This window comes from Podarcis cretensis, assembly GCF_951804945.1.
Source record: "Podarcis cretensis genome assembly, chromosome: 8".
NCBI classification, from domain to species: Eukaryota; Metazoa; Chordata; class Lepidosauria; order Squamata; family Lacertidae; genus Podarcis; species Podarcis cretensis.
In genome coordinates this window covers 39,868,422-39,886,522 of record NC_137177.1, presented here as the reverse complement: position 1 = coordinate 39,886,522, position 18,101 = coordinate 39,868,422, and the positions used below count along the sequence as shown (strand labels likewise).

At 43.6% G+C, this 18,101-nt stretch overlaps 1 protein-coding gene across 1 annotated transcript in view; it reads right to left on the bottom strand.

Moving 5' to 3' along the window:
* GARRE1 (granule associated Rac and RHOG effector 1) overlaps window positions 1-18,101 on the bottom strand; it is a 58,655-nt gene that overhangs the window by 2,730 nt on the left and 37,824 nt on the right. Inside the window, exons 3-13 of the mRNA XM_079988369.1 lie at window positions 16,971-17,177; window positions 15,975-16,115; window positions 15,577-15,672; window positions 15,304-15,465; window positions 12,966-13,124; window positions 10,145-10,242; window positions 9,890-10,015; window positions 4,763-5,784; window positions 3,117-3,282; window positions 2,021-2,155; window positions 664-742 (exon numbers count right to left, since the gene is read on the bottom strand). Of these exons, the coding sequence (XP_079844495.1) occupies window positions 664-742; window positions 2,021-2,155; window positions 3,117-3,282; window positions 4,763-5,784; window positions 9,890-10,015; window positions 10,145-10,242; window positions 12,966-13,124; window positions 15,304-15,465; window positions 15,577-15,672; window positions 15,975-16,115; window positions 16,971-17,177 (2,391 nt within the window). The remainder of the gene's footprint in view (window positions 1-663; window positions 743-2,020; window positions 2,156-3,116; window positions 3,283-4,762; window positions 5,785-9,889; window positions 10,016-10,144; window positions 10,243-12,965; window positions 13,125-15,303; window positions 15,466-15,576; window positions 15,673-15,974; window positions 16,116-16,970; window positions 17,178-18,101) is intronic.

The following is an 18,101-nucleotide window of genomic DNA, read 5'->3' as shown; positions in this document are numbered from 1 at the left end:
CCACCTCCAGTGTCCCTAGAGAGCACTAAAGCCACAGAATCCAGGAGCAGGAAGAGACGATATTCTTGTCTTTTACAAATGGGAGGGGAGCAATGAAGAAGAAACTCTCCCATAGTTCTTTCTCCTACCCTGGTTAGAACTTGGACTATTATTGCAGTTAGTACCACCTCTTTGCCATTTCTGCAACACTCCAAAAGCACTCCCTTGGGAAGGAGGAAGAGCCACCCAGCCATGTTGCTTGGCAGCCTGTTGGGGTCAAAGCCCTCCTACATAAATCACCACACAGAGCAATACCATACACCTGGGAAGTTCTCCCAGCAGCCCAATATATTATCTGGCTTTCAGAGAAGGGGGAGGGGGAAATGCATCTCCAATGGTTCTACACTCCCTAAGATCAAAGTAAAAGTGAAACATTTTGAAGTCTCCAATAAATTCCATGGAGCATATTCAGTTGTTTATAATAAAAAATGAAGCAGTGCAGTTTTGCTGGCCATAAAATCTGGAAGTATAGTGAAATTGACTATTTAAAACTGGGCTGAGTTCAGGGAACATTGTTACTGAGGGATTTTTTTTTTTTTTTTTAAAGCCACCTGGAATCCCATCAAAGAGGCCCCCTCCACCATTAGCCACCCAAAAAGAGGCACTATTCAGCCTGATACTTGCCTGACTATGATCATCCACTGTAGAAAGGAGTGGTGGGGAAGGAAGTGTGCTTGGGTCTTGCTCCCCACTGCTGTGTTTCCTGTGGAAATATTTATCCAATGAGAGAAAATGGTCTGTTAGTGTCATGGCAGGGTCTTAAATGAGAAAATATTCTTCAATTCTGACAACACTTTATGCTGTATTTCCGTGGTCAAAATAGAGGGCAATAGGAGTCTTACAACTGAAGTGCACTTGTACTAAGGGCCTTTGCATCTAACCCGCTACTTTCATGGCAATTAAAGGTTTATGGATTAAAGTAAACTTTCAGACACCTAGCCAACAAGGCAGATAGAAGTCTATGGCACAGCAGCAGCTAGGCCGTACTGCAGCCAATAAAATTGGTGGACCAGTGCTTCTGATATTGCAGCAAAGCAGGGTTTTGTACTTTTGCAATACTTAATATTTAATTGTCCAGTCCTGCTCAAATAGCTGTAGGATGGTCACAATCACTATTCATTAGGGACCACAGGGTTCTTGTCCCTAAGAATAGCTTGGCTTATGCCTTGGGGAAGCCTTCAAGCAGGACAGCAAGGCTACAGACCTCCCTTGGCAGTAGCAGCTCTGCCTCAGCAGCATCTGGTTTTCAGAGGAATAGTATTTATGAACATGGACTCAACGCCAGGCATGCTGTTGTCAAAACTGTGTGACATTGGACTGATTAACTGGACTTTCAATTGTGGATCCTCTTTTCTGTCACTGGGCACTTTTAGTAGCTTCATGGTTATTTCACAGCCACAAATCTGGTGCTTGCTGCTGGGTGTGCTCAAGAGGGAGCCACAGCCAATCCACATTTGATTTTCAAATACCTGTTTGCCACATGTCTATTATTATTCATAATAATAATAATAATAATAATAATAATAATAGAGCACGCCTGTCACTATAGCAGAGACGTAACACATGCAGCACGTCCATGTGGCTTTCCTAGCTTCCACCAATGCAGGCACGTACTAATGAGCAGGAATAAATCCGACAAGACAAATTAAGGGAAAAGTAGTCAGAACCACAACCAGAAATGGAAGATTATAGCATATTCCCCAAACCCTCTGGGCCCCGGTTTCTTTTCTTGCTTCTTTCAAAGGGCTGAAACAACTGCAAGCTCAGGCAACATTAAAGGAGAAACAAAACACAGGTGGCAAGACAGCCAAGAGTAGTTCAGATTTCTTTCTTATTTCCAAACCTAGCTTGACCTTGTGACTCACACTTGGCACAGGAAAGTTTTGAAACAGCCTGACCCTTGCAAGTTAAGGTGGCAAAATCTTTATCCACCAGCAAAACCAAAGATTTTGCCTATTGCTTTGTCAATAATTCAACTCACCTTCTTTGCTTGACTGCAGCAACAATATCTGGCCCTGAGAACATGGAAAACAGACTGTCTCCATTGGCAGAGGAAGTCTCATCACTGGAGCTGGCAGAGTCGCCCTGAGTACCTGACCAGCTGCTTGCCATCTCCCTGAGATGAGAGCAGGGAAGCAATCAAGAGAAAGAGACAAACAGTAGAGATGTGAGCGGTGGCAGGGAGGCTCACCACCCTAGTTGCTCTTAAACGTTACTGAACCTTCACAGGGCAAGAAGAAAAATCTCCATGAACGCTAACACTAAAATAAAACTAAACTGACAAATTCAGCATCATCTTACAGCATTTATCCCATGGCTTATTCAGGCACTGCATATGGAATCCATATCCCCTCTAAGGACCCAGTACATATTCACTTAACAACCCTTTAAAACTGGCATTACTGCAGCGGCAGCCAAGGTGGTGTCCTGCAGATGTTGTGGACTGCAGCTCCCATCAGCTCCAGCCTGCACAGTTAATGGCTAGGAATGATGGGACCTGGAGTCCAACCACATCAGAAAAGTGATACCTTGGCTGCCCTTGCATTATGGCCTCAGAACCAAAGCAGAAAATATCCACATGCTGCAATCCTGAACTTGGAAGAGCTGCAGTATAAATATTATAAACAGGCAACTCCCTATTTGCACAGGGGTTCCGTTCTGGGTCATTGTGCGCATCAGAAGTCACACGTAAGCTCATTCTGCCCCCACACCAACCCCTTCTGGGAACGAAAGCAGCACACGTGTTGACAGCTGCATGTCAATTGGGCACACGCAAAGTGGTCACGCACACACACACTAAAATTTATATACTACTTGATTGTAAAAAAAACCAAAACCCTCAAAGTGGTTTACAAAAAGTTAAAACAATAAAATTGAGAAAAATTCACAACTATACTTTAAAACATATAAAAGTTTGAATACTAAAACAGATTAAAATTACCTCAACTTTCTAAGCATATGGGTAGGTATGTCTAAACAAGATATGTAACTGATGCAGCAAAAATCCCTACTTTACTATATTTTACAGCTGCTTGCAAAGCTGGATGTACACAAGGGTGCCACAGATAGCTCCTTACCCTTCTGTGAAATACTCTGGGAAAGGCCAGGTTCTGTGTGGGTCGTCAGGATGCGGCCAGTTGCTACGTGTGTTGCTGGGGCGACGGAAGTGCTGTGCTTGCCTTTTTTGTTGCATGGCCTGACTGACCCCAGCCACATAACGAGCAAACTCTGGATCAGAGCCAACTGGGAGTAAAAAAAGAAACCTGACAGTCAACTATTGACACACTTGGCTATTTCTATTGCAATGATCCGCCATCTACCCCTCAGACAGACAAACAGAGAGAATATGAGAATGTGTACACATGCATACAAGCACAATGGAAGCTAGTCAGTGGTTGGGAATGCCTGTTGAAGCGCTGAAAATTAAGAACTTCACCAGGGAGCGATTTATGTGGGGGCAGGCAAAATATGCTACATAAATCCCTAACATTGTAGCCACCAGCAGAGTAGAGAGGTGGTGGTGACATCATGCACACTGGAAGCCCAAGAAATGCTTTGTCTGTGTGCCTGGCTATCTATCTATCTATCTATCTATCTATCTATCTATCTATCTAGAAGCTTAGATCCTATTTTAGAATGCACATCAAATAGGAAGACAGATCAATACTACTGAAATCCATTCAGTACGCTTAAATCAAGAGGAGGATCAAACAAATGAAGAATACAAGAAAGGGAGACAACCCAAAGGAAGAGTCAGGCCATACCTCTGCTCCCCTGTCAGGTCAGTCATTGCCTCCAACAACATTGTCTCCAACAACATGGAGCCAAAAAGCTGCCCATGTATATTCACATGTAAGTCCATCATCTCCACATATCATACTACTATGGAACTTGGCAGCCCATCAGACCTTTGGGGAAACTAATTTCAGAAAGCCTTTGCTATTGCAATGCTTAGCATTGCTATTGCTAAGAGAGACTGCTCTGCATCATAAAGATGGAACAGACTAAAGAATGTCTGAAGGAAGCAGATCCAAGAAATTAAGAGGCACAAAAATCCTGCTGTTAAGATGACTTTGTCCAAAGGAATGTTCCCCCTCTACCCAACATACTCTGGAAAACCTCAGCAAGGCAAATCTGTTCAATCCTACTAAGTTGAACAAAACTTGACTAGCAGGATGGCTAAATTGTGCTACCTTGGGAACAGGAATTGGTTGCCACAGACTTAAGTGAGCTAGAAGGCAGGAAGTGGCAGTGAGAGGAGGTGTAGGGAGCACACTTTCCCTTTTTAGCCACCCCACAGAACACATCTGGGAGGTCAGGGTAGGATGCAGTAGGGAAATTCCTTGTGACTCGTCAACTATTTGAAGATCTGGACATGGGTCCCACCCACTAAATTAAGATATTTGTGTATTTCATAAAATTTATACACCACTTGATTGTAGAAAACTTACAAAAATAATAAAACAGTAAGATTATCAGCAAGATGACATTTTCAAAAATTACTGCCCTCAAAAACTATTTTTCCTCACCCAATATTTGGCAGACTTTTTTTAAAGGTAACCCCTGCTGTTGTTTTTGTTCTTGTAATCCTATAATTTTTCCCATCACCTGCAGAAGACACAAATGGTTTGTGTCTACAGATGGGCAGCATTCAACACATTCAAACACATTACTCAATGAGCATGTGGTAGTAGAAGGTTGTATTTAATTAACAAGCACACACCTGCAGGATCAAAAGGTAGAAATTCTCCCAACATCCCAAAGATTCCATCACTTTGGTCGCGGTTTGGCCACGTGTTGTTTCTAGGTCCTTGCTGCTTCTGCCCCAGCATCTCCGACATCACATTGTCCATGTAACTGTTCACAAGACCCAAACTATACAGGTCAGAGCTCAGGTCAGGAAAGGCATGACTGCTCCACTGAGGCATATGAGACAACCCCGGACCAACAGTCTGGGCTGACGGCTGGCTGGAATTGGTTGGCCACTTGCCAGGTGGACGCTGCTGCTGCTGCTGGGACCCAATGGGCTGCAGCAGGTGCTGATAGTAATGCATTTGCTGCTGCTGCTGCTGCTGCTGCTGCGGCTTTTGTGGCTGCTGCTGTTGCTGCGGCAACCCTTGCTGAAGATGGTGCAAAGGCGTGTGAGACGAAGACTGGGACTGCTGTGGCACAGTGGCTGGCTTCTGCTCTGCTGCTGCCGAAGACGATGCAACCGAGTTTCTTCTTTTCACCAGTGGAGATGTCTGCTGGGACTTGCCCATGTTGAAACCAGAGAGGAAATCTATGACCTCCTGCATTTCTTGGTCGGTTGGTAAATTCATGCCTTTGGCATCCTTGCTGTCATCTGCTTTGCTGCCATTACGCCTGTCAAGGAGGAACCCATTAACAACCTGATGGCTTCCACTCTGTGCCGTTGCCTGGGCCGACTCAACAGCCCTGGGGAAGTTACCAATGTTCAGAATACTCTGCAATCGGGCATCCATATTGTTGGGCATTTTTGCTTTATCCTCTGAGTTGTTAGCTATGAAAAGGTTTTTGGAAGGTGTACTAGGAATGGAGTAACTTCCACTGCTGCTTGAACTGGAACAGGATGTTTTCTTTGTAAATCGTGAAGTCAGCTTCGAAAAAGTCCTTTGCAATCCACCCGTTGATTTGCTTCCATTTCCAGATGGTAAGTCAATGTGACCCCCAAAGTCACAGATCTCACGCTGAAGCTGGATCTGAATACACGGCAAAGCCTGCTCTCTGTTTAACAAAAAGAACCCTCTATTTCAGGCAAAAAAAGAAACATTCACCAATTTCAAAACAACTTTACAGTAATTAGGACTAAGGCGTGTAATCTGGATGTATTGAAAAGTATGATAATGTATAAAACAAGGGTGCCTAACTATTTTTGAGTTGGGAGTTGCACTGACCCATGGTCAACATTCCGAGGTCTGTTTATCAAAGTGGGAGTGAACAAAGGAGTCATTCTGCTTTTTGAAAAAGGTCACAAAACCTTTGATATTACAAAATCACAGCAGGGCCTGCAAGAGTGGCCAGTAAGATGATTTTTAAAATGACAAATTTTAGCAGGGGGACCCAACAAAAAACCTTTTGACATCACAGTGGGGTACCTATGAAAGCAGTCATTAAACATTATTATTATTATTTTAAAAAAGCAGCAACAACATCATCATCAATTACTTTTTTAAAAAAACATTGACATAGAGGTAGTGGGGGTCTTTGAGGGCATCACTGGGTGGCATTCAAGTAAGTTGTACTCAGCTTAGACGTACTGAAAATAATGGACCTCATTAATTTCCATGGGTCTACTGTGAGTAAAACTTAGCAGAATACTACCCATAGTATCAAACCAGGGGACCTATGGAAGTGGTAATGTAGGAAAAAAATGTTTATTTTTTGAAATGGAAAATTTGGGATCTTAGAAGATGCCACAACAAAGTTTCGGTGTCATGGCATTACAGCAGGGGGACCCATAGCAGCAGTCATTAAAAAACAAAACAAAACAAAAAAAACAAATCTGAGGGAAGGCTCAAAAAACTTTGTGAACCAGATGTGGCAACTTCCAGTATAAAAGGTTAACCAAGCTAAGGAAAAATCAAAGCTTTCACAAAACTGTCGATTAGACAGTCCAATATTTATTTCTTATTGATATGTGTGAGCTGCCCCATAACTTAGTTTTTTCACCATAATATGTAAGAGTGTTAAGTATTTATTGATCTTAATTATGTTTTTACTAACCCTACTGTACTCTTGTATGTTGTATCCTGCCTTGTTATACAAGTGTGGATTATAAATACTTGAAGAAATAAATAAATGTTGCCTCAAGAAATGAACCACTATAAATCTGTCCGGGTAATATTAAGCTTCTGAATAGGGCTGGGCGATGTTGGGTTCTCAAAATCGCAGTATATCGCCAGCCAAACAAGGTTTGGCGATAAACCGTGATGTTGTAAAAAGCTGCATTGGCCCCAGCCTGCAAGGTGTTGGATGAAACTGCTGCACCTCTCACCATGGGAGCTGAGGAGCTTTCACCTTAGCACCTTGCAGGCTGTGGCCAATACAGCTAGCCATGGTCTGCTGCTGAGCTGGGGGGGGGAGTGGAAAGGCTCTTGCACCTAGCTGAGCGAGCCCTGAGTCCCCACCGCTCACACACGACCAGCAGGGGGCCCGGGGTTCCTTGGCCACGCTCTGCTGGGGGTGGGAGGGCACCTGCCCCCAGCGGAGGCAGCCCCAGTGTCCCTGCCACTCCTGCTATAGCAGCAAGGACCTTGGGGCTCCTTGGCCAGACTGTTGTTTGGTGGCATGGGGGCAGGTGACCTACCTTGAATAGGGCGCAAAGCCACCCTATTCATGCCTCGTGGAAAGGGGTTGCTGGAGAGTGCTGGGCCTGCTAGCAGCATCAAAGAGCCCCTATGCCGCCTGGCTGCCTTCTACCGGAAGAGTGGGGTTTGTTTTTCTGGGAGGAAAGGCGCAGCACACCCTCCCAGACAAGGCAGTCAGGCGGTAACAGGAGCAGAGTCAGGGCTCTCTCAGCTGGAAATGGCAGGCTTCCCAGCTGAGCAGCCCTGATCCCGCTTCTACTCACCAGTGCAGCTTGTTTCTCCCTCTGCCAGGGCAGAGTGCAATGGAAGTTTCACCAGTGGTATATCGCTGGTGAAACTGCCGCCGCTTGAGTCCCTCTGCCTCCAGCTCCCGGCTAGTTTGTTTCTTCCTCGGTGCACTGGGCACTGCAGGCAGAGGGACTCAAAAACAGTGACTTTCACCAGCAATATACCGCTGAGTGAAGATGTCATTGCGATCTCCCCTGCCCCCAATACCCGTCCTGGGCGATATATTGATATATCGCCCAGTGCTACTTCTGAACATGGACCTACCTATGAAAACAGCACAACACAGCCAAGTAAACTGATAAAATGTTTTGTTTAAACAATGCAGCATGCTCAGTGCCCACTTCCACCCATGCCAGGAGCCACCCAGCCTGCTGGGTCTATAGTCTATAGTCACGTGAGGTAAAGGAGGTGAGGCAACAGCAGGGAATACAGGCAGCTTCCCTGTGCATAGGGGTGAGATTATTATGTTTTTGATTAGTTCCCAGCAAAGGTTGTTGCTTGGAGAGGGGAGTTCCCTCAGTTTTCTATTGGGAGAGGGTGTTGCTTCCTTGGATTCAACATTATGAGAGGTGATGGGCGATCAAGAACGAGGTGGCAAAGAGAAGCAAATGTTTAGTCAAAGCTGGCTTTGTGGGCAAGATGGTGGTGAAGGAATTTAACAGAAGCAGAAGGGAGCAAGACAAGCAGTGCTTGCCCCATTATCCTGCTCCACTGTTTTAGACAATTGTGTTTTTTAAAAAATGGCAAAACGTTTGCTGTTGTTGCTGAAGTTTGTAAAGTCTGGTGGTAAATAAAATGCTGTTTCCTCTTACATGGCCACCAGACTTTCCTGTTTTACTGTCTGGATAAGGTATTCTTGGACATTTGGTATCACTGGGTATTGAGCTATGCCTCAGCCTAGGACTGAAGGCTAGAGAGGTGTTAATCTAAAAAGGTGTGTCTGGTGAGAATGTTGCTATATGGTGTTGGAGATCAGTGTATTCTGCTAGAGTACTAGCAATCAGGTTATCCTGAAAATAGCAATATCTCCCAATTTTTCATTTTTTGTGTAACCTTCAGTATTTTATGTAAGTAATTAATGGTGTTTAACATTGCCTCTTTCCAGTTTATGATTGGATGCTGCCTTTCAAGCAAGTTGTGTACCTAGTCTCACCAATTATTTTACAGGCCACATTTCTCAATTACATAAAGAGCTTGCATCAAAGTCCACTGAACTCACTACATGCTGATGGTCAAGTCTTAAGATCTGAGCTTAAACGCATCTAGGTATGGACTGACCTCATTTTCCTCCAGGTGCTTATAATTTATTTGGCAATCTGAAGGTTTGCTCTGGCTTTCTGCTCACATTATAGCTGCTTTCTGTGAGCACATACTAACAAGAAGCAGCATTTCACCATTACAAAGTTTTGCAGCAGCTTTGCTCTGTACCCACAAGTAAGGTGGGGTGCCATCCAGTTCCTGGTGCCATCTGAATCTCACAAGGCCTCCCCTTTGCAGCCTTATCAGTGGTGGCAATCTGCTTCTCTCTCTTTTTTTTTTTTTTTGCTCCCACAGTGCCCAACAATATGTCACGCTGGGGAATTGTGTGAATGTCAAAATGGCAGCTTCCTATCTACCCACTGGGGCTGTGAGCTGCCCCAGCTCAGTCCTCTTGAGGCAGTGGGGCTTCAGCAGATGCCCAGCCATGCCCAGGTACTACTACCAGTACATTCCCACTAGTAAAGGTAAAGGGACCCCTGACCATTAGGTCCAGTCATGGCTGACTCTGGGGTTACGGCGCTCATCTCGCTTTATTGGCTGAGGGAGCCGGCGTACAGTTTCAGGGTCATGTGGCCAGCATGACTAAGCCGCTTCTGGCGAACCAGAGCAGCGCACGGAAACGCCGTTTACCTTCCCGCCAGAGTGGTACCTATTTAACTACTTGCACTTTGACATGCTTTCGAACTGCTAGGTTGGCAGGAGTAGGGACCGAGCAACGGGAGTTCACCCCGTCACGGGGATTCGAACCGCTGACCTTCTGATCGGCAAGTCCTAGGCTCTGTGGTTTAACCCACAGCGCCACCCGCGTCCCTTTTACATTCCCACTACTTAGCCTTCAACATTAAGACCTGGTAGCCTTGGCTGAAACTTGTTATTGCCATCTTTTCTTGTCACATGTGACCGAGTGTTCCTGAATGAGGCATCATCTGTGCATAACCCTTATGTGGTAAGAGTGCAGAACAAATCATACCTACCTTCCCTCCTTCCAACGATTTAAGTCAAACACTGCAGTATAAAGCACATCCACTAGTCCCAAAGTCTTCTCTGGATCCAGGCTTCTCTGCAGCAGAGACATTGTTGCAGGATCTTCTTTCAGGCACCTAAGGAAACAATTTTTAATAACAAATCTCCTGTCAACAACACTCACTTTCATTCCAAAAATTAATGTCCCTATTTATTTGTTTATTTAAAGCTTGCCCGAGTTTTCCGAAGTAGTAAGTCATAATTACCATGTTGATGGGACTTGAACCACAATTCTGGAACCTTCTAAACTGATTTGTGGTGCATATGCTTCTTTGTTTTCAATCTGTGCTGTATCCACAACGACCTATTCAAGAAGAAAAAAGCAGTAAGCGATAGAGTAAGATGTCACTCCCTAAAACTAGCGAAAGCACCACCCCACTGCTACAGGGGCTGGACATCAGTCTAATGCATTCAACCACTAGGCAAGCAAGAGGGGCACGTGTAGGGAATTTTAATTGGGGTGCGTGGGTGTAGAAGAATCGTTTCACATTTACTCTGATAAATCCTACAGTGTAACATCTGAAAAGGCCACTGTTAACTAAAAAGAGGAAGGCTTATCTAAAGATTTTTCAGCTGCACATGATCTGGGCCTTTCCTTTTGTCCTCCTTTTGGGAGGCTGCAACTACTTGATATCTAGTAAACCATTTTATAGTTCTACCCTCTCAATTTACTACCTATGATTATAAAACAAGTTTTCACAATAAGATTATCCTGCATTCTATCTGGACAGTTAAGGTGCTGCAAAATTTGGAATGTTATAAAAAGGAACAGCTTCCTTGCTATCAGTATAGGACAGGGAGACTGAGGTCTCATAAAGAACAATAGAGAAAAGCCCAGTTCAGAAGTCCTATTCTATGATCTAGTGGAAACACTGCCTGCACAATGCCCATACATTTAACGGCTCTCCTCCATACCCAATGAAGCCTTGAGATCTTAAAGTTCAATTGTGGGAGTGTATGTATCAGTGGTATTTATTTTCCATATTTTCAGGTAGTTATATACCACTCAATATTCAGGATTTCTAAGTGGCGTTGTAGTATATGCCAACAGCATTTCAACGGATGAGGAAGCACGTTACCAACTCCTTGTGTTTCATTTATCTAAACAAGCTAATCTCACAGTACAGCCATTTCTCACGCCCAGCCTGGGAAATGACTCCCGACTTCCATTGTTCTGGCTTTACAGATGTTTCCTCCATAACACCCACCTAGAGGACAATCTAAACAATGGAAGATAATGTCTCATCGGTACACCAAATTAGAAGCAATGCAAGTAGAACATAAACATGCAGATATCACTGCTTCTATCCAGCAAAAAAAGAGGAGTCTGTGGCAGTTTCTGTCCATCTAATTGAAGTCCCTGCTCTAGTCACATTATCACATGACTTGGGCCAACATCACATATAAAAAATGTGAATGAGAAGACTGATGGCAAGAGCAGATTTCTTAAGAGTCTGCACAGGCAGTGTTTTCAAAATGGGAAATTCCAGTTTAAAATAAATCATAATTGTTGCACAGTACAAAACCACAAAATAGAAGCAGCAGCACTATTGGGGGGGCCAATTCCTCGACTTCCCATCAACATGGATTTCTTCTCAGAAAAGACAGCAAAAGAACACACTGCAATGATTTATGCAGGTGAAGCAGCTAACTTTCTTGGCTTGGTACCCCTGGAGGCAAACCACCCCTTACCCCCGCTACTACAACTAAGGCCCTATTGCACTTATTCCTTCTTTTCAACCAAGCACTGGTACTTCTCATTTTCTTCTACACAAAGGCAACAATTTCAAATCTCAAACACTTGTTTTATTGCTTATGTTATACCTTCCTCCAAGGTGCTCTGAGTGGCATTTCCCCCCTGAATCTAAACCTAACACTCCAGTTGCTACAACAACTCAGCTCTTGGTTACAGTGACCAGAGTTACTTTGAGACTGAGCAGACAAAGAAAAACTACCCAAACCTTGCAATGCCTCTTATTCATTGGAGTCAAGGATCTTGTGCAATAAGGTAGATGGAGATAGCGATTCGTGTGATTCCACACAGGCAAATATGCAAACAATGAACTTCAGGTTGGGAATATTTTACTCTGTGGAATATAAGTTCCCCAAAACAAAAGGGATAACGGAGAAGCTGGTCAATTAATAGCATCATCTTATATACAAATATTGAGTGTGGATCTGTATGGAGCCAAATCTGCACCATCCATGCACAAGAGGAAGGAATCAGCAGGCTGGGGCAAACCCCAAGGTTTGTAGAGGTACAAAAGCCTATTGGGGATGGGGATGAAAAACGCCCAACATGAGTTGGTTGTGCTCAGTGGCCATGGGATACTGACTGTTAGGAGGAAGAAAATAGATGGGGAAGGAGGAGATATGGAATGGGGTATCCTGGAAAAGGACACAGGTGACTGACTGGCATACAAAACAAAGCACTCTACACTGCAACCATCAGCTACAGGTTCCAACATATAGATGATGACCCATACATTTTTCAGAACTAAATTATATTTGCCGCATGTCAGCTGTCCCCTTTTTACTCTCCTCACATAGCTGTTCAGCCTGACTCCCTTGCCTCAGAAGACCTTCTGCCTGGAAACTGCTAGCAAAGGAAGGTGGTTTCCATCCATGAGCTGAGTATGCTCCAACTGCTCAGTACCATTACCTGGCTCTAGAGGTCCTCAATTGGAGCTGCCACCTTGCAACTACCTGCTGCCAGCAAAGGAGACATGCCCCCTCACCATAATGGGCTGAGTGAGCTCCAGGTGCTTGACCCGACTGCCTTGCCTCAGAGCACCAAAGCAGACTCACTACCTGGCAGCACCAGAGAAGACCAAGGATGAGGGCAGGAAAGGCTACCTGAACAATCTTGGCACCAAATCGATAAACACACTATTTTATTTCTTAAATTATGCTTGAAGGAGATTATATTGGGCAAATATTTTGGAAGCTGCCCTGAGATATCCTTGGAGCTGTAAAGAACGTTTTAAGTATTCTAAAATCAACACTTGTGCACTCATGGCTACTTACCAGCCCAGCTTGGCCAAACAACAACTGTACAGCCGTCTTACATGCGCCCCGCCATGTAGAAGGGCAAACTTGGTTCAGCACTTCAGTCACAGGAGAGTCATCCCTTGGGGTCACTCCATTATGGCAGCCAGCTTCTTTAATTAGTTGTATCATCGTGTGCTGCAAAAACAAGAACACAAAACAAGATTGCTATGTAGGAAGCAAGCAAGTCATGATACCCTTTCCCCACTCCCCCCACCATGCATGCAGGCACTTTGGTAATTAAGCCATATATAAACACCTTACATAAATACTGATGACTGCAGTTATTACTTAAATCAGTGTTCAAATTATGATGGTTCTAGCCCAACACTTCCCCCTGCGCCTGCTGTTTCCAGTGGTCACCAGCACCCTCATTCCAATGGTGATATCTCTGTTTCATACTATATCTGTGTAGATTCCCTGAATTCAGGAGGAAACACACAGCAACCAGGGCTGGGGTTCCAATGGCTTATTAGAAATAGCATGAGAATATGTGGAATGATAATAAAAGGGAGGCTGCTGAAGAAGAGAGGCGGGGGCTATCAGATCTATTATTTCAAAGAGTGCTGTGGCTCTCTAAATTTTTTAATTTTTTTTAAAAAAATTATAGAATAGGTCTTCATAGATTATTGTCCTCTTCATCGGATGCATGGATTTTCTAATATGCATGGTACATGCCACATATTGGAGAATGGAGGCTTAGATGTTCACAGTGTTAAAATATGTATGTGTATTTTTAAAACTTCATATGAGAACCAAATAAAGTCTTAAACCAACTACCAGCTTGCTTAAGAATTTCAGAGTTGAAGGCAACACACTCTGGCCACTGCCATTGGCCTAGGCCCTTGGGAGGTTGCTTCTCCGCAACTCCCAGAAAGGACATCATTATAAGGGGGAGAGTAGCCTGGTCTCATCTGGTGCGGAGAAAAAGTTTGTGTCTTCCTCCCTGCCAGACAGAATATTTGGGTCCCGCTGCCAATTGTCCTGGGACTGCAGAAGCAAATGGAAAGGACACTCTGGTCCCAACCATCGGCCAAAGGAACAAGAGTCACCAACTGCTATTCAAGAGAAGAAGAACAAGGGAAGGTCATCCTGGCCCCAGCTGGATTATAAATAGCTCACCCACTTCCTTCTGGCCTTAAAGAACTGGCCTCCCTCCTACACTATCTCTCCACTTCCCTTCCATTGAGTGTGCCTTTGTAAGCCCAATAAGATATCCCAGCTGTTTTTAAAACCAATATGTCATTTTGGAAGACAACTGTCTGAAAAGAGGGATAAAATGATAGTAATTTTTTAAAAAAAAATTAGGACAATCCTGTTTGACGCTAACTTTTTATGGAACAATTCACCATGCTGAAGGTTCAAAACCTATCTTTGCAGGAAATCTCTTGCACCAAATAGTGGCCCAAATCCTCTATCATGAATCACAGTTCCCTTTTTTCAAGCCACTGAGCTGTGGCCGATTTCTTTCCATACTAAACCAGGCCAATCAATTCCATACACTGCAAAAATGTGCCTGACAAAGAACTAGATGCTCTGGAACAGGTAACTCCAGTGCAACAAGACTGTGCCAACATCATCATCATAGTTACAGCAGCTTAGAACTTTGCAAGGAGAGACTTTGCTCTCGGTTGTGGCCATATGTGAGGATCTGTCTTCTGTCTCTCTTCATCTCTTCAGAGAGAAGTGAGGAGGCACTTCATGACAAGCAGAATCAACATGTATACAGTCATACCTCATGTTATGTCCGCTTCAGGTTACGTTCTTTCAGGTTACATCCAGCAGCGACCCAGAAGTACTGGAAAGGGCTACTTCTGGGTTTCGCTGCTCACGCGTGCACAGAAACGCAAAATGAAATCACGCGCATGCACAGAAGCAATGCGGGTTGCGCTCTATTCATGTTGCGAACGGGCCTCCGGAATGGATCCCGTTCACAACCAGAGGTACCACTGTACACAAAATAAGCCAGCATGTGGAGGGGAAGGAGGAGCATTTAAGAAAACTGCCTCTAACTTTTGGAGAATGCTACCAGTAAGCTTTAAGGAAACAAGACACAAAGCAGAAAAGATGCATCACCGGGGCTGTTAGTCCCTTCAGCCAGAAGGGCTACAATTGGCTGAATGTGACCATTAGCTTTTGGAACACAGTTTCGCTTGCAATCCAGTATCTTTTAAATACCAAAACACTAAATATTTACTGAATAAACTTGCTAAAGTGGGACAAGGTTTAAAATGCTTGCTTTGCATATCTATCAACACGGAGCTTGCTACCAACAAAGAAAATATTACTGGGTTTGATACAGATTTGGGGTACTTACCGTTTTGAGCTTCAGGTTATCTGCCGCCGACTCATTAAAGGATATTCCTTTTAGGAAGTGGGCACCTATCTGAACAGGAACTGTGGGGAGCTCACACTGAATGGGTTGAGAAGGGGTCTGTCTCCGGCCAGTCTGCTGGGCTTCAGCATCACTGCAACAGCCCTTTAGAGACAGAACACCAAAGCAATGTATCAGGGAGAAATCCATATGCAAGCAATTCAGCTTTATCTACAGTAAACATCTTTGCTGGAAGAAGATTGGGGGGGTGTTTACCTGCAAACTGGCTTCAATAGATTTTGGGTTCAAGTGGAAGCCAGCCTTCATCGCATATTCACAGTGACCCAAACTTTCCAATGCAGCTTTATATGCCTGATAGTAAATAGATATATGTTTAATGCATCACATACCTGAATTTAAAACAACCACCACCCAATATCATCACAAAACCTTGCTAACCTAAAAGAGAAAATAACATCTTCCCCATGATCAATCACACCCTCCCTTAGCTGAGGGGGCAGCTAAAGCTTCCAGAATGTCAGCAGTCTCTGCTGTTGGCACAGAAGCTCTCATTAAAAAGGACTTGCTCAGCAGCAACCCTACTTAAGTCCTCAGACTGCCCTACATATTTTATTCCATACTCACCCAAATGGTGATATAAAGATATAACTAACCTGCAAAGCACTGTCTATTTTCAAGTTCAATTCTTTTAGCTGGTGCTCAGGAATTGCCACACTCTGGGAGCAGAAGAGTTGCTGGACCTCGATTCCAGCCAAACAGCCATCACAACCCCTTTCTCGTAGCCGTGATGTGGCCTTCAAAGAGGACACAAAAAATGGATAAGACAAAATAGCAGTGGCTCAAAAGTGGCAAAATAAACTTTTGAGCCCCACAGTCACTATGGTGAAAGCAAACAGGAAGGGAAGTGGGTTATTTAATTTAGGTTCAGAATTTAGTTAAAGTTCTCAATTTAATCATCAGATTTGTATGACTGATTTTTCATTGCAGGGGGAGATGCAGCAGGGGGACTGCAATCTTTTAAACAAACTTGTTAACAAACCCTCATTATGGTAGCCAGCACTACTGTCGAGGTGAGAGGGAGAACTTTGTGTATGTGGATTACTTTAATTAAATTAACAAATAATTACAGATACCAACACATTAAAAATACATATAAATGTTAAGATGAGTGTAAGCTGGGAATTATGCATGAAGGTAAGAGAATGTACAAAATTCAACCAATATATGCGCATTCCCTAATGCAGCTAGAGATACCACTTGACTTTACGGAGTACTCCCAACCTCATGGTGGCTTGCTGGAACCTCTAGCTTATCATTCTGTGGCCAAAGGCCTGATTTTCTGTAGAATTCTTCAGTCTTTTGGTAGTTTTAGAAACCAAAAGATTACCAACACACAAGCTGCAAGTTACCACCACTATGAAAAGTAAAGCCACTTTGCCAGAACTAAATGTATGTTACCACTTTCAAGCCCTTGAGGTTTTTTTAAAGCTGCTTTGAGGTTTTTTCTTACAATCAAGCAGTATACATTTTTTATGAAATATAAATAAATAGGCTATGCTTGGGAGCTACCTAGCAGCACCTAGGTGGAGACAGAACACTGAATTTTGGACTGTTGACCAGATCCAGCAACACAGCAATTACATCTTTACCTCAGCCGCTCCTCTCCATGACCGCACAGCTTCTTCTAGCTCAATTGTGGGACTTGCACTGGATGTCTCAGCCATATTAGAATTCTTTCTTTCCTGAGCTACAGCTTCCGTAAAACATGAATGAGCCACTGGTTGGACCTTCTGCAATGCTTGGGATAAAAACTGAAAATGAACCTGCATCACTGTCAAGAAACATCGTCCAAGTACCTATGAAAATGAAAAAACAAAAACAAAAGGATATTCTTCCATTCAGTTATTTGCAAGTGTGTTCTAGTGTTTGAACTAAATTTTCCCATGTGAAAATATCTAATTGACATTCATACAAATACATTATTACCCTACATCTAATCTAAAAATTAATAAAAGCACAAAATGAAGCAGTGGTTACTTACACTGAAGGCTCCATCCTGTGTGGCATATTAAGGGATCTAACTGAGTTGCCACTCCTCCCACACAATGACCTAAGTTAGTCATGTCCATTAATTTCAATGGGTCTACTCTGAGAACTTAGTTGGCTACAACCCAGTATTTTGAGGATTCTGTGGTTAAATGCACTAGACACAATAACTGCAGTAAAGTACATTTGCTTGCCTCATTTTTGGAGTATGTAGCATGCACAAGCAGCCGTTCAGTCAGGCTACAAGAGAGGGAGACATGGGCCTCCACGGCCCCTTCCATCTAAAAGACCAGTAAATTACAGTTCTCTGTAACTAAGAGCTTGTTTCCCCACCCCTACCAATTCCTTTTCCTTTTGTGCCTTTTAGATTGTATACCCAAGGACAGAGACTGTATTATCACTGATAACTGTAACTTGCTCTGCAGCCTGTTTCAGCTGAAGAGGGGGATAAAAATGCTTTAAATAAATTTAAATAAGTATTTCAATAAGGCAAACAGATATACGACTTCTTTTTAGAATACGTTTCCCCTTTTAATAAATGGCTGAGTTTGTCAAAACGCTAACAGCTAATTCTACTTAAGCAGAACTGCTGGTGGTAGTGGCTCCCCCTCCCTGCCCATTCCATCTAGTCTCCCTTCAACATTCCTTTATGATTTGATCATTTCCCCTCTTTGTACAAAGTTTAAACTGAACAGTTTAGGTATGCCGACTGGCCTCTCCAGTGCAGTTTCCTT